At 41.6% G+C, this 14334-nt stretch overlaps 1 protein-coding gene across 12 annotated transcripts in view; it reads right to left on the reverse strand.

The window, feature by feature from the left end:
* SRCIN1 (SRC kinase signaling inhibitor 1) overlaps positions 1-14334 on the reverse strand; it is a 489213-nt gene that overhangs the window by 111297 nt on the left and 363582 nt on the right. For all 12 annotated transcript variants that reach the window (XM_056548576.1, XM_056548575.1, XM_056548579.1 and 9 more), the window contains one exon: positions 5984-6100. In XM_056548576.1, the coding sequence (XP_056404551.1) occupies positions 5984-6100 (117 nt within the window). The remainder of the gene's footprint in view (positions 1-5983; positions 6101-14334) is intronic.

The raw sequence follows: 14334 nt of genomic DNA on the forward strand, positions 1-14334 counted from the left end.
TCTGTGCTGAGAGCCGGCCAGGGAGCGGGCTCCGGTGGGAGCACAGTGCTGATCCAGAAAATGAGTTACAAGTGTCATAAAGCTGGCGCTATGACATTTGTAACTGTTTTTTATGGATGACGGGATTCATTGACAACGAATCCAGTTATCGATTTTAATGTACAATATCGATTAATCGTTGCAGCCCTAACAGATTCCCTTTACATTATTAATTTAATTTGTTAGATAGAATAGTGTTATTTACTTCAGTAGGACTGCAGCATAGAGGCAGTAGTCATCCACTGGTAAAATAATTGGTAAAAGAAAAATATGCTCACAATGGGGCCACAGATCTTTGGTTGGAACAAACATTGGGGGAGATTTATCAAAATATGTTGAAAGGAAAATTTTTAATTGCCCATAGCAACCAATCAGGTTGTTTCTTTCATTTTTCAGAGGCCTTTTCAAAACTGAATGAAGCGATCCGATTGGTTGCTATGGGCAACTCAGCAATTTTTCCTCTAGATAGGTCTCCCCCATTGTGTTTTATATCAATATCTAAGAAAAGTGCTGCATGTGATCAATTCTAATCCGTATAATGAATTACAAATCCAGAGCTAGCATCTCCTTTAGTCATGTGTCCCAAATGCATCTTTTGTACAGTCAGGGTTAAATTGTATGATTAAATCCTGTCCAACCCAATGGCTACATACTATCTTCTGCTATCTGAGCCAGACAGAACAATGAATATGGATGTGCACAGAGCTGCCTACCAGATCACAAGACAGGACATTTTACCATGGGATCATAAAGTTGGTAACTCCATATGGTTGTCCACTGAAAGCAACAACCTTTGTATGGTGTCAAAAGTATAGTAAAGCAACTTACTAAGAATAAGTTATTATCCATACTGCACATACCTCTGCATATGAGCTGTCTGACTGTAGCTGTCACATCCCTCCACACTCTGAAAGCAGAGAGCTCCAGTCCCTGCTCCCCCGTCGCTTCTTGTCTGCTAAGGACCAGACCATTTATGTGAAGAGGGGGAGCTTGTATTACTGCTCATTGGATTTTAAGGCAGCCAGAAGCTTTTATCAGATAAGATGGCAGTGAGTACTGTGCCTGAGAAAAGCTTTCTTCTGCCTTAAAATCTAACAAGCAGCAATGTGAGCTCCCCCTCCATATTACTGGTCTCCCTTGAGCAGACAGAAGGAGAGGTGGATGCAGGGACGGGAGCTCTGCTTTCAAAAAGTGTGACCTGATGTCGCAGGAGAGAGCAGAAATGAAGTGGAGAGATTTCTGCATTAAGTTACTTATTATATTTCTACACCACACACAGGTTATTTCTTTCGCCCGACAACCCCTTTAACGCTGTAATGGACTATGAGGGACATTTATCAATCTTTGCTTATGTATTCTTTTTTTTAGTAATTTTTTCCTTACTTTTGTTTTGCTTATGTGTGACTTATTTATCAACTGGTTTCAGCCTGTTGATAATTTTCTTTCACGTAAGCAATTTTTCATTTTTTACTTTGGTAGTAGCTTTTTCTGCTCCATGTTTGAGCTGGAGTAAATTTAGTCAATTTTTAACCCTGTTGCGACTTTTTTTTGCGCAGTTGCGACTGTCGCAGTTAATAAATACCTGACTACCCTTAGTCCATTTGAAAATTATTACTACGTAGTAAATTTTTTGGAAAACTTGCTTTTCTTGCTTTCCAGTCAAAATGTCGCACGAAAAATCGAGTAGTCGCAGTTGCGACAATTTTGCGACAATTATAGTAAAGAAAACCTGACTAAATCCGTTGATAAATGTCCATATATAAGTTTCTTTTTTTATGTCTTTGGCTGTAAAAATGCTTTTGGCAAGCATTACATATACATTAGTGTGACTTTTTCTTATTTTTCCAAATAAATGCTAAATGCTAGGCTCCTAAAAACAGCAGCAACATTTTAGTCAAAAGGGACTTTTGGTCCACGTTTGGTTGATATGGCAGCCAGATCCGGCAGGGGAATTTTAAAACCACCTCCTGCCGTATTCCTGCTGGACTCGTGCCATACCCCACTCATTTTAATGAGGTGACCGGAATCAGATAGTAATTTCGGTAGGCTAATTTTTCTACCGTATTTGGTTTTTGAACCGGACTGAAAACCGCGATCTGCTTCACTTTTCAGTCCGGTTCAAAAACTGGATAAAGCGGGAAAGTGAGCAACTAGCTGACTCCGGTCACCTCATTGAAATAAATGGCCTATGGTATAGGTCCGGCAGGGATACGGCAAGAGGTGGTTTGGTAATTCTCCTGCTGGATGCTGCTGCCTTATGTCCCAGACATAGGCCCTCATTTACTAAGAAAATCGGGTTGTAAGTCTATGTTGCTTTCTTACCCGACTGCTTTTTTCCCCTGGTATTTATTATTATGTTGCATCCTGTTTGTCGCACGTGGGTTTTGTAGGTTTTGGTTTCCAACTCCTCTGAGCTGTCGGGAAAAAATCCACAACAATTCAACAAATTCGGGTTGGAAACCTTAATAAATATGTGGGAAAGCTCAGAAATGTCGGGTAACGCCCCTTTTTCGGGTTTGGGAGAATCCACATCGGGTCCATCGGGAAAAAATGTCGCATAGTGTCGCAGAATGGCGCATGATATCTGCGACATGGCGCAGACAAAGATGCGCCAAAAAAACCCGACAAAAGAGGTCGGGTTTAGAATAGTAAATGAGGGCCATAGTGTGAATGCAGCCTTAGGTGGTCAGCAGTTTTGAGGGCTTTGAACTGCATACAGATTCCCTTTGAGTCAAAACCAGGAGTGAACCCAGAACACAGAACCAATATAAAACAGATCAAATGAAGAATACCACTAAAATACTGGTGTGTAAATGAGGCCTTAAAAAGTAAGCTAAAATGTTGCCAGAGTCAGTTACAAGATTGTTTTCTCTAGACTGGCGCCTGTGTTAGCATTGTGAGTACTCCCATGGCACATCCTCTTTAAAGGTAATAAACCTGGTTCTGCACTTATAAATGGCCGTATAAAATCCTCAGTAAGAATAATGTGAACCTAAAGCAGCGGGGAAAGTAAACTCATATACAAGAATAGACTGTTTACTGTAGCTCCACTTGTTTTCTGCATAACCTATTTCATGTTGGGCCTAGACATGGACACATTAGCCAGGAGGTCTCCAAGATGATGACCGAAATAAACAATTCCTCCAATACACACAATGCATTTTATTGGATGCTGCTGAATGCTTCTAACTTAACACAGAGGGACAGGCATTGTAATGTTGGCCAGCATCCATAAGCATTGGATTAAAAAATGACTATGACCACAGAATAAGTAGTAAAATAAAGCAGATGTTTGAAGATCTCCAAGAGATTGCAGGGAGTATTCCAAATAATCTGCGTCAGGTCCATGGACCTGACAAAAAGAGAATCAGTCTCTTGAAACGTGTTGTCCCAAATGAAACAATTCCTTTTATATTTTTATTGGTGTCGGTGTTCAGTTGGTACAATCGATGCGGTGTGCACCCCACTGAGACCATTTTTATTCAACGAAACCCTTGTGGATCTTCTGTGACAGGATGCCTCCTTGTGACTGGTCTGGGATGGTACAGTTGTCCAGTTAAGGGAAGAAAAAACGATGTACGCCAGTACACCTGACGAAGGGGCTCCTATGCCCAGAAACGCATAGTTTGGTACTACTATAAAAAGATTCTTGTAATATTAACTATCACTGCCGGATTGGTAGATCACGCCGCATGGTCGTTTTTTCTTCCCTCAACTGGACAACTGTACCATTGGGTAGACGTGTTCCCCTTTCCAATACCCCGAAGGTATCTGCACTCCCTATACTCTGCATGTGCATAGTGGTTGTGTCTGTTACATAACAAAAAAGGTGAGAAGACCCCTAGATCGTCTCCCTTTTCCTATTTCTCTCTACATATCAGATGCCCCATGAGGAGCTCTGCTTCTTTTTGTCTTAGATATACATAGACCTGGTATGGTGGAAGCCACTGTACAGTATGTGGTGGCCCAGTACAAGAGTTGTGCACCCTTACCCTTGCTGCTTCTTTCAGGCAGCCTCCTTACAGTGTCCCCCTTATGTATATATTGTTTGCCATGTGTACTATATAATGCATGTAGAAAGTGTTATTACTTTAAGAGAGGTTAACATGTGATCACCAGTTGTCATATGAGTGTAACCCAGGAGATATCAGTGACCATGTGACTTAAAGGGGTACTCTGCCCCTAGACATCTTATCCCCTATCCAAAGGATAGGGGATAAGATGTCAGATCGCCGGGGTCCCGCTGCTGGGGACCCCCGGGATCGCCGCTACGGCACCCCGCTATCATTACTGCACAGAGCGAGTTCGCTCTGAGCATAATGACGGGAGATACAGGGGACGGAGCAGGGTGACGTCATGGCTCTGCCCCTCGTGACATCACGGCCCGCCCTCTTAATGCAAGTCTATGGCAGGGGACGTGACGACCGCCACGCCCCCTCCCATAGACTTGTATTGAGGGGGGAAGGCCGTGACATCATGAGGGGCGGAGCTGTGACATAACGATGCTCCGGCCCCTGTATTGCCTGTCATTACGCGCAGAGCGAACTCGCTCTGTGCAGTAATGATAGCACGGTGCCGCAGTGGCGATCCCGGGGGTCCCCAGCAGCGGGACCCCGGCGATCTGACATCTTATCCCCTATCCTTTGGAGTACCCCTTTAAGGGTGACCTATGGAACCCCACTAGAGTCTCCCCTATAAAAGCCCTGGAAGGAGTCTCTTCTCTCTTTCTGCTGAGTTGCAGTGCAGTCAAGTCCTAGCGTGTGTCTGGAGTCCATAGAAGGCCTCAAGTCAGTCCAGCATCCACAATTCTACAAGTAAGCTACAACCACAGCATTGTCAGTCTCAAGTCAAATCAGTCACAGTCGTCTATTGTCAAGTCAGAGTGTCCTGCACTAAACTAGTCCAAATCTACTGCAAGTTCTTAAGGTCTCTGAAGTCACTGATCACTTCCGTGTGCTTGGCTGAACTTTATAGACCGTACCATCTGTCACTCAGTAAAGCTACCGTTGTCCGTAATTTGGCGTCTGAGTCATTATTGCCCCCGTGCCTAGCCCAGGATCCAGCGATATACCTTCAGGTGGTATTGAGGATAAACCACGCCCTGGCGTCACAAATACAAGGGGTTAATTCCATCTGCCCCTAGGGTAATTCCATCTGCCCTGCATCTCACATCCCATACCACAAGTACATCTCCAACTACAAGTGAGATAAGGTGTTAAGCACTTAGACCAACACCACAAGGTAAGCAGTTTATCTGCCCTCTTCTTAATTACTTTGTCACTGGCACTAGGTGGCGCCCTTGTTTGTTCTGCTTTTTCTTTTCACATATCTTGCTATTCTCCCAATCATCTGCCACCAGGATAGATGGAGGGGGGTTCACCGAGACTAAAGAGAGAAACAAAGTCCCCAAAGCCTTCATGTTGTGTACGAAGTCAAATATGCATAAATACATTTCTTACAGACTATGACCGATTCTCCTTTGTTATAATGTGTGTTTAGGTCTTTATTATTTTGCAGTCTATGTACTTCAGTTCAATGGTGCTTCTAGGTAGGGTTGTTATTGTCTAAAATAATTACAGGAGAGACTGCTTACAGAGTATGTCATCTGCTTGTTCATTCAGCCCCAGCAGCACCTGGCAGCGGCAGGAATACACCCAGGATACAGAACACCAGGTTAGCTAAATTGGCGTGAAATTAAATGGTGCTTAGGATGCACGGATGATGCACACCACTTCATAATACCGAACCCAAGTGATGCTCTAGGGTGTACCCGTCATATCAGACAAACCCTTCACACCAAATGATTGCCCAAAAAGGTGTGTTTGCTTTAGAGTCAGCTAAAACTGATCATCAATCCTCCAGCCAGGCCATTTGGGCTCCCCAGAGAGTGTACATAGACTGCCTGACCTTCCAGGAATAAAAGAAAGAGGTGGGGGGTGCTTACCGATGATGGGTTATCTAGGCACACAGGCACTGCATTCTCCTGTGTCTCTCTGTACATCAGAGCATCAGGGTTGCACGAGGTCCCTGCAAGCAGGATAGACGAAGAGCCTTGGAGCAGCTAGAGAGAAAAGGGAAACAAGGTAAAAAAAAGATGTAAAATGCAGTTTATAGATCTAGTCTTCATTTTAATAGGCTTTGCAGAATGCCACTTAATTGGAGAATGCATTTATTCATTCATTTAATTTATTTTAATTTATTTATTTTTAATTTTTATTTATTTTAGTTATTTATTTTTAAATATTTTTTTTACAAATTAATTTATATTTATTTCATTTATTCTTTGCATTTATTTAATTTATTTTTATTTATTCATTCATTTCTATTATATTTTATTCACTTACTTATTTACATTTATTTTTATTTATTTAATCATTTATTTATTTATTTTATATATTTATTTTTTATTTTATTTATTTATTTATTTTTGAAAACTGAATGCATAATCCCAACTGCAAACCCCCTCCCCCCCCCCCCTCCTAACGCATCTCAGGTCAAGTGCATGAAATTTCAAGTGTTTCCCAACCAGGGTGCCTCCTGCTGTTGCAAAACCACAACTCCAAGCATGCCTGGACAGCCAACGGGAGTTTATGGTTTTGCAACAGCTGGAGGCACTCTGGTTGAAAAACACTGGGCTTCGTGATACAATAAAAGAGTAAACAGGATAGACTGTCGCCCCCTCATTAGGGTTTTAGGTTGAACTTGATGGACTCTGGTCTTTTTTCAACCTTATATATAACTATGTAACTGATAAATGCTTGTTAAACACAAATAACTAATCCGTCAATCACATGGCAGCAGCGCAATGTATTTAGGCATGTAGTCGTGGTCTAAACAACTTGCTGACGTTCAAACAGAGCATCAGAATGGGGAGTAAAGGGGACTTTGAACGTGGCACCAGCACCGCTGTTGGTGTCTGTGTATTTCAGAAATTGCTGTCCTACTAGGATTTTCACACTCAACCATCCCTAGAGTTCATAGAGAATGGTCTAAAAAAGAGAAAAGATCCAGTAAGCAGCAGGTGTGTAGAGGAAAAGGCCTTGTTGATGTCAGAGAAGAATGGACAGACTGGTTTGAGATAAAACAAAAGCAACAGTAACTCAAATAATCACTTGTTACAACCAAGATATGCAGAATACCATCTCTGAATACATAACATATCCAACCTTGAAGCAGATGGGTATCAGCTGCAGAAGACAACACTGGGTGCTACTCCTGTCAGCTAAGAACAGGAAACTGAGGCAACAATTCACACAGGTCACCAAAACTGGACAATGGAAGAATATTGTCTGGTCTTATAAGTCTCAATTCCAGCTGTGACATTCAGACGGCAGGGTCAGAATTTAGTGTAAACAACATGATATTATGGATCCATCCTGCCCTGTATGAGGTTCAGGCTGGTGGTGGTATCAAGGTATGGAGGACATTTTCTGGACATACTTTGGGCCCCTCAGTACCAATTGAGCATCGTATAAATGTGACAGCCTATCTGAGTATTACTACTGACCATGTCCATCTCTTTAGGACCACAATGGACATTCTGATGATACTTCCAGCAGGATAATGCCCCATGTCACATTACATCATCTCATACAGGACAATGAGGTCACATGACATCTCATACAGGACAATGAGGTCACATGACTCCAATGGTCTCCACAGTCACCAGATCTCATCGAATAGATCACCGCTGGGATGTGGTGGAACAGGAGATTCTCATCATGGATCTGCAGACGACAAATCTGCAGCAACTGTGTGATGTCATCATTAGTGTTGCTCGCGAATATTCGTAATACGAATTTTATTCGCGAATATCGCATATTCGCGAATATATCGCTATATATTCGTAATTACGAATATTCGGGTTTTTTTCACAGTACACATCACAGTGATCACCCCTCTCTGCTTCCAGCTTGTGTGGTGTAAAGAAGGCTCTAATACTACTGTGTGAGACTGGCGCGCGAATTTTCGCGTATGCGAAAATTAGCATATGCTATTTTTCGCATATGCGAAGTTTTGCTTATGATAATTTTGTTTATGCTAATTTTCGCATATGCTAATTTTCGCATACGCGAATTTGCGCATATGCGAAAATACATTGAGATTATTACGAATATTCGCGAATATATGACGAATATTCGTACATATATTCGCGAATATTCACGAATTCGAATATGGCCTATGCCGCTCAACACTAGTCATCATGTCCATATAGAGGAACTGTGTGATGTCATCATGTACATATGGAGGAACTGTGTGATGTCATCATGTCCATATGGAGGAACTGTGTGATGTCATCATGTACATATGGAGGAACTGTGTGATGTCATCATGTCCATATGGAGGAACTGTGTGATGTCATCATGTACATATGGAGGAACTGTGTGATGTCATCATGTCCATATAGAGGAACTGTGTGATGTCATCATGTACATATGGAGGAACTGTGTGATGTCATCATGTCCATATGGAGGAACTGTGTGATGTCATCATGTCCATATAGAGGAACTGTGTGATGTTATCATGTCCATAGGGAGAAACTGTGTTATGTCATCAAGTCCATATGGACTAAACTCTCTGAAGAATATTTCCAGCAACAAAGAATGAAGGCACAAGGGGGTCCACCCTGAGATTAGCAATGTGTACCTAATAAAGTGGCCAGTGAGGATAAACTTCTACAATTGGATAAGGTTCATTATTATTATATAATACCATACAAACAACAAAACTAGTATCATTAGGGATGATGTACCGCATATTATCCAAAGCAGTGAGGGTTAGTGCTGTGGTAGAATAAAACAAGTAAAAAATAGAACAAATACAGAGTCTAATATCTTCAAACTATGCAACAATATAGCCGTCCTAAAAAGGCCCGCTGCTAGCATAACCCCTCATTATGGAGGCACAGAAGGCAACTCACACATACGCTCAATTGGGTATAGTCTATAGTATATAGTATTGGGTACAGTCTATAGTAGATAGTATCGGGTATGGTCTATAGTAGATAGTATTGGGTATTGTCTATAGTAGATAGTATTGGGTATTGTCTATAGTAGATAGTATTGGGTATGGTCTATAGTAGATAGTATTGGGTACAGTCTATCGTAGATAGTATTGGGTACAGTCTATAGCAGATAGAATTGGGTATGGTCTATCGTAGATAGTATTGGTATCGTCTATAGTAGATAGTATTGGGTATGGTCTATAGTAGATAGTATTGGGTATGGTCTATAGTAGATAGTATTGGGTATGGTCTATAGTAGATAGAATTGGGTATGGTCTATAGTAGATAGTATTGGGTACAGTCTATAGCAGATAGAATTGGGTACAGTCTATAGTAGATAGTATTGGGTACAGTCTATCGTAGATAGTATTGGGTACAGTCTATAGCAGATAGAATTGGGTATGGTCTATCGTAGATAGTATTGGTATCGTCTATAGTAGATAGAATTGGGTATGGTCTATAGTAGATAGTATTGGGTACAGTCTATAGTAGATAGAATTGGGTACGGTCTATCGTAGATAGTATTGGATACAGTCTATAGTAGATAGTATTGGGCACAGCCTATAGTAGATAGTATTGGGTACAGTCCATAGTAGATAGTGTTGGGTACAGTCTATAGTAGATAGTGTTGGGTACAGTCTATAGTAGATAGTATTGGGTACAGTCTATAGCAGATAGTATTGGGTATGGTCTATAGCAGATAGTATTGGGTATGGTCTATAGCAGATAGTATTGGGTACAGTCTATAGTAGATAGAATTGGGTATGGTCTATCGTAGATAGTATTGGTATCATTTATAGTAGATAGAATTGGGTATGGTCTATAGTAGATAGTATTGGTTACAGTCTATAGTAGATAGTATTGGGTATGGTCTATAGTAGATAGTGTTGGGTACAGTCTATAGTAGATAGTATTAGGTACAGTCTATCGTAGATAGTGTTTGGTACAGTCTATAGTAGATAGTATTGGGCACAGTCTATAGTAGATAGTATTGGGCACAGTCTATAGTAGATAGTATTGGTTACAGTCTATAGTAGATAGTATTAGGTACAGTCTATCGTAGATAGTGTTTGGTACAGTCTATAGTAGATAGTATTGGGCACAGTCTATAGTAGATAGTATTGGGCACAGTCTATAGTAGATAGTATTGGGCACAGTCTATAGTAGACAGTATTGGGTACAGTCTATAGTAGATAGTATTGGGTATTGTCTATAGTAGATAGTATTGGGCACAGTCTATAGTAGATAGTATTGGGTATGGTCTATAGTAGATAGTATTGGGTATGGTCTATAGTAGATAGTATTGGGTATTGTCTATAGTATATAGTATTGTGTACAGTCTATAGTAGATAGTATTGGGTACAGTCTATAGTAGATAGTATTGGGTATTGTCTATAGTAGATAGTATTGGGTACAGTCTATAGTAGATAGTATTGGGTACGGTCTATAGTAGATAGTATTGCGTATTGTCTATAGTACATAGTATTGGGTACGGTCTATAGTACATAGTATTGGGTATTGTCTATAGTAGATAGTATTGGGCACAGTCTATAGTAGATAGTATTGGGTACAGTCTATAGTATTGGGTACAGTCTATAGTAGATAGTATTGGGTATTGTCTATAGTAGATAGTATTGGGTATGGTCTATAGTAGATAGTATTGGGTATGGTCTATAGTAGATAGTATTGGGTACAGTCTATAGTAGATAGTATTGTGTACAGTCTATAGTAGATAGTATTGGGTATTGTCTATAGTAGATAGTATTGGGTATTGTCTATAGTAGATAGTATTGTGTACAGTCTATAGTAGATAGTATTGGGTACAGTCTATAGTAGATAGTATTGGGTATTGTCTATAGTAGATAGTATTGGGTACAGTCTATAGTAGATAGTATTGGGTACGGTCTATAGTAGATAGTATTGCGTATTGTCTATAGTACATAGTATTGGGTACGGTCTATAGTACATAGTATTGGGTATTAACTATAGTAGATAGTAAAGTGATGTAATGCTTGCTCAAGCACAACGATAGTCTGCTACACAATATGCATCATGGGAGATGTAGTCCACAGCATCTGCAGTGCCAAAGGTAGCCTTCTCTTATCTTTTTTTGCTTGAGAGAAATGTAACTTTATTAAAATGTTAGTGTAGCACTGTGTGTAATGTAAGGTGTAGGGTTCTGTATGTTATACTCATGTGCTATAAGGTATGTATGTAATCTTTACTGCACTGTGTTTTAGCCTGAAAAGTGTCTCACAATATAGTATGTTTGCATTTCAGGACAAATTGACATGAAGCTATTTTCAATCTACCCCAAACCGGCTGTCTACAGGTGGGTGTCTTTTCCTTTTGGAGGATACTCTGGTTTGGCTGACAATTCCTAGCCCTGTTACACGGCTCCTCTAGGAGTCAGACTTGGCTACCTCCAGTAGTTGGCTGAAGACAGACTGTTTTCTTCCTTCTGGAGGAGCGTTGTCTGGCCTACAAGCCTCCCTACACCAGCTTATTATCTCTTCAAAGAGAAACACTACTGAGGCTATGAGTAAGAACCTATGAGGTTCGAAAACCCGTCAGTCCACACTAAGTGCAATTTCTCCATGCATTATTTGCACTTTTTTGTATGTTTTTGGACGTAGCGGTCTTGTTGATTAAATAAAGAATAAAGATTTTTTTTTACTGTATGTGCAGGCAAAGTTGTCTGCTTAGAAACACTACTCCCCAAGTCTTGCTTGGAGCCAGTTAGGATGTCTTATGATGGCTTACTGAATTGGGTATAGTCAAGACTCATTCACATAAGCGTACATGGGGCATTACTGTGTCACTAGTTTCACACAACTTACTAAATGGCTTAATGCATTTAGTTTGATATGAAATGACACTAGGGGCTCATGCACCCAAATCAGGTTGGACTTTCTGCATCCAGCAAGCATTGCTGTAATCAATGAGCAGTAAGAGCGCGAGGACATGCACTGTCCCCATTGATGGCAATGCAGTTCCACTCGGTAGAGCCATGCGCAGGACTGTTTTCTTCATCCCACTCTCGCTGAACTTCTCACCATTGCCGCCTGCTCCCCCAAGGCCTGTGTTCCATACCCACCCGCTCCGCAAATATTTTTGGGGGGATTCATCAAAATGTATGCAGAGGAAAAGTTGACCAGTTGCCCATAGCAACCAGATTGCTTCTTTTCTCAGAGGCCTTTTCAAAATAATTTTCTTTTTTCAACTTTTTTTGGTCAACTTTTCCTCTGCACAGGTTTTGACGAATCTCCCCCTTTGTCACAGCTATTATAGATGGTACCCTCTGTGCCATTTTATTACCCCCCCATGCCATTTAATCAGTCCCCCTGTGGCATTTCAGAGGTTTGCAGGACTGCACAGAATTTAGTAGGACCCGCTGTATGTTCTGTGATCACCCGCTCCCGCCCACAACAACCTCATTACCGCCCGCAAGTTTTTTTTTTTTTTATTGGGTCCCACAGGATCTACAGGATCTTAATCCCGATACAGGGCTCTACCGCGTAGTATTCCGCCAAAAGAATTAGTCCAGATTTTGCATTTCTGGAGCGGAATCAGTGCACACAGTGCGGCAAAATCCCATTGAAGATAATGTGGGACGGAAATTCCATAGTGTGCATAGGCCCTATGGGAAAGTAACCCTATAAAATGGTACCCCATGGTGCGCCACAGGGACTCCGTGGACAGCATTTTCGTATGATTTCAGTACGACCCTCATTAGCAGAGCCTAAACCCCTAAGTAGGTAGGACTGTGCAAACACCACAATACAAAATACACGAAACAAAACCTAATATTCACAGGAGACCAAATTGATGAATACAAATCCAATAATTATGCCTACACATTATGCTCCGAAAATGTATTTTTCACAAAAAAAAAAAAAAAAAAAAAACACCTTCAAGCTAAATGAGTGTTAATTGTTTATGTGTTAAATTCGACTAAATGATCAGGGGCTTTACAGCCATCTGACACTGTCACGTCTGGCGCTCTCCGATGAGTGAATGCCGCACAAATGTACAAAACGGCCCTTTAAAACGTGAAATCGCGTAGTCGTTCATGACGCTGCCTATAATTAATGAAAAGAGATAATTCCGTGCCGTAATGTAATTGTCAGTGTATTCATTATCAGCAGACTGCGGCTTATGGCGGTGGCCTCCTCAGCTCGGCCTCCTCCTCCTCCTCTCAGTTGGAGGATGCGCTGCAGCTCCCGGTCTCCTGTGTCCACCCGTCACCTTCACTTTGTCACAATCCTGTCAGTTCCATAGCACTTCCCACTACGTGATTTTCTCCCTATGTTTCAATTGTCTTTAACGCCGGCTAGAAACGAACAAGCTTTTATCACCTCTGAAGCGTTTAATGCAAAACGATAAGAAGAAAAAAGTGCTCGTGAGCGTCCGGGGCCAGTGTTTCCCAACCAGGGTGCCTCCAGCTGTTGCAAAACTAAAACTCCCAGCATGCCCGGACAGCCAACGGCTGTCCGGGCATGCTGGGAGTTGTAGTTTTACAACAGCTGGAGGCACCCTGTTTGGGAAACACTAGACGACACAGTAAGGGGGTGCATACTGTACACTGTGATGATTATAGCTGAAGGAGATCTGCAGCAGTATATAACTTATCCCCTATCTTCCGGACGATGGGACCCCCCGCCATCTTTTGTACAGGTCCCCGATTCTGCCACGGCCCTACCGTGCAGGAGGCATGTCGGCCGCAGCATGAAGCCACGACTGAAACGCCCCCTCCATGTATCTCTATGGGAGAGGTGGAGATGCAGCGTTCGTGCATCCCCACTTCTCATAGAGCTGTATGGAGGGGGAGTGTGAGGTTGACGACACTCGCATTAGTCGCGGTAATGTCCGGTCCCCGTGCGGGAGATCCGATCAGATCAGACACTGCGGATAAGGGATAAGTGTCTAACACTGCAGTACTCTTTTAATCAACGGTTCAGACTGTGAAAGTAACTGTCAACAAGTTTGCCGGAAGTAGGTAAGACACAGATGTCAACATTTTTTTTTTTTTTTTTTTTTAAAGAAAATGATTTCTTACCCCTATTTGCCCGGGCTGCCAGAATAAAAATAATAAACCTTAAAGGGGTACTAAGGTGGAAAAATATTTTTTTTTTTAAATCAAACTGGTGCCAGAAATTAAAAAGATTAAAAGATCTTAATCCTTCCAGTACTTATCAGCTGCTGTATGCTCCACAGGAAGTTGAGTGGTTCTTTTCTGTCTGACCACAGTGCTCTCTGCTGTCACCTCTGTCCATGTCAGGAACTGTCCA

Source organism: Hyla sarda, chromosome 12, assembly GCF_029499605.1.
Source record: "Hyla sarda isolate aHylSar1 chromosome 12, aHylSar1.hap1, whole genome shotgun sequence".
NCBI classification, from domain to species: Eukaryota; Metazoa; Chordata; class Amphibia; order Anura; family Hylidae; genus Hyla; species Hyla sarda.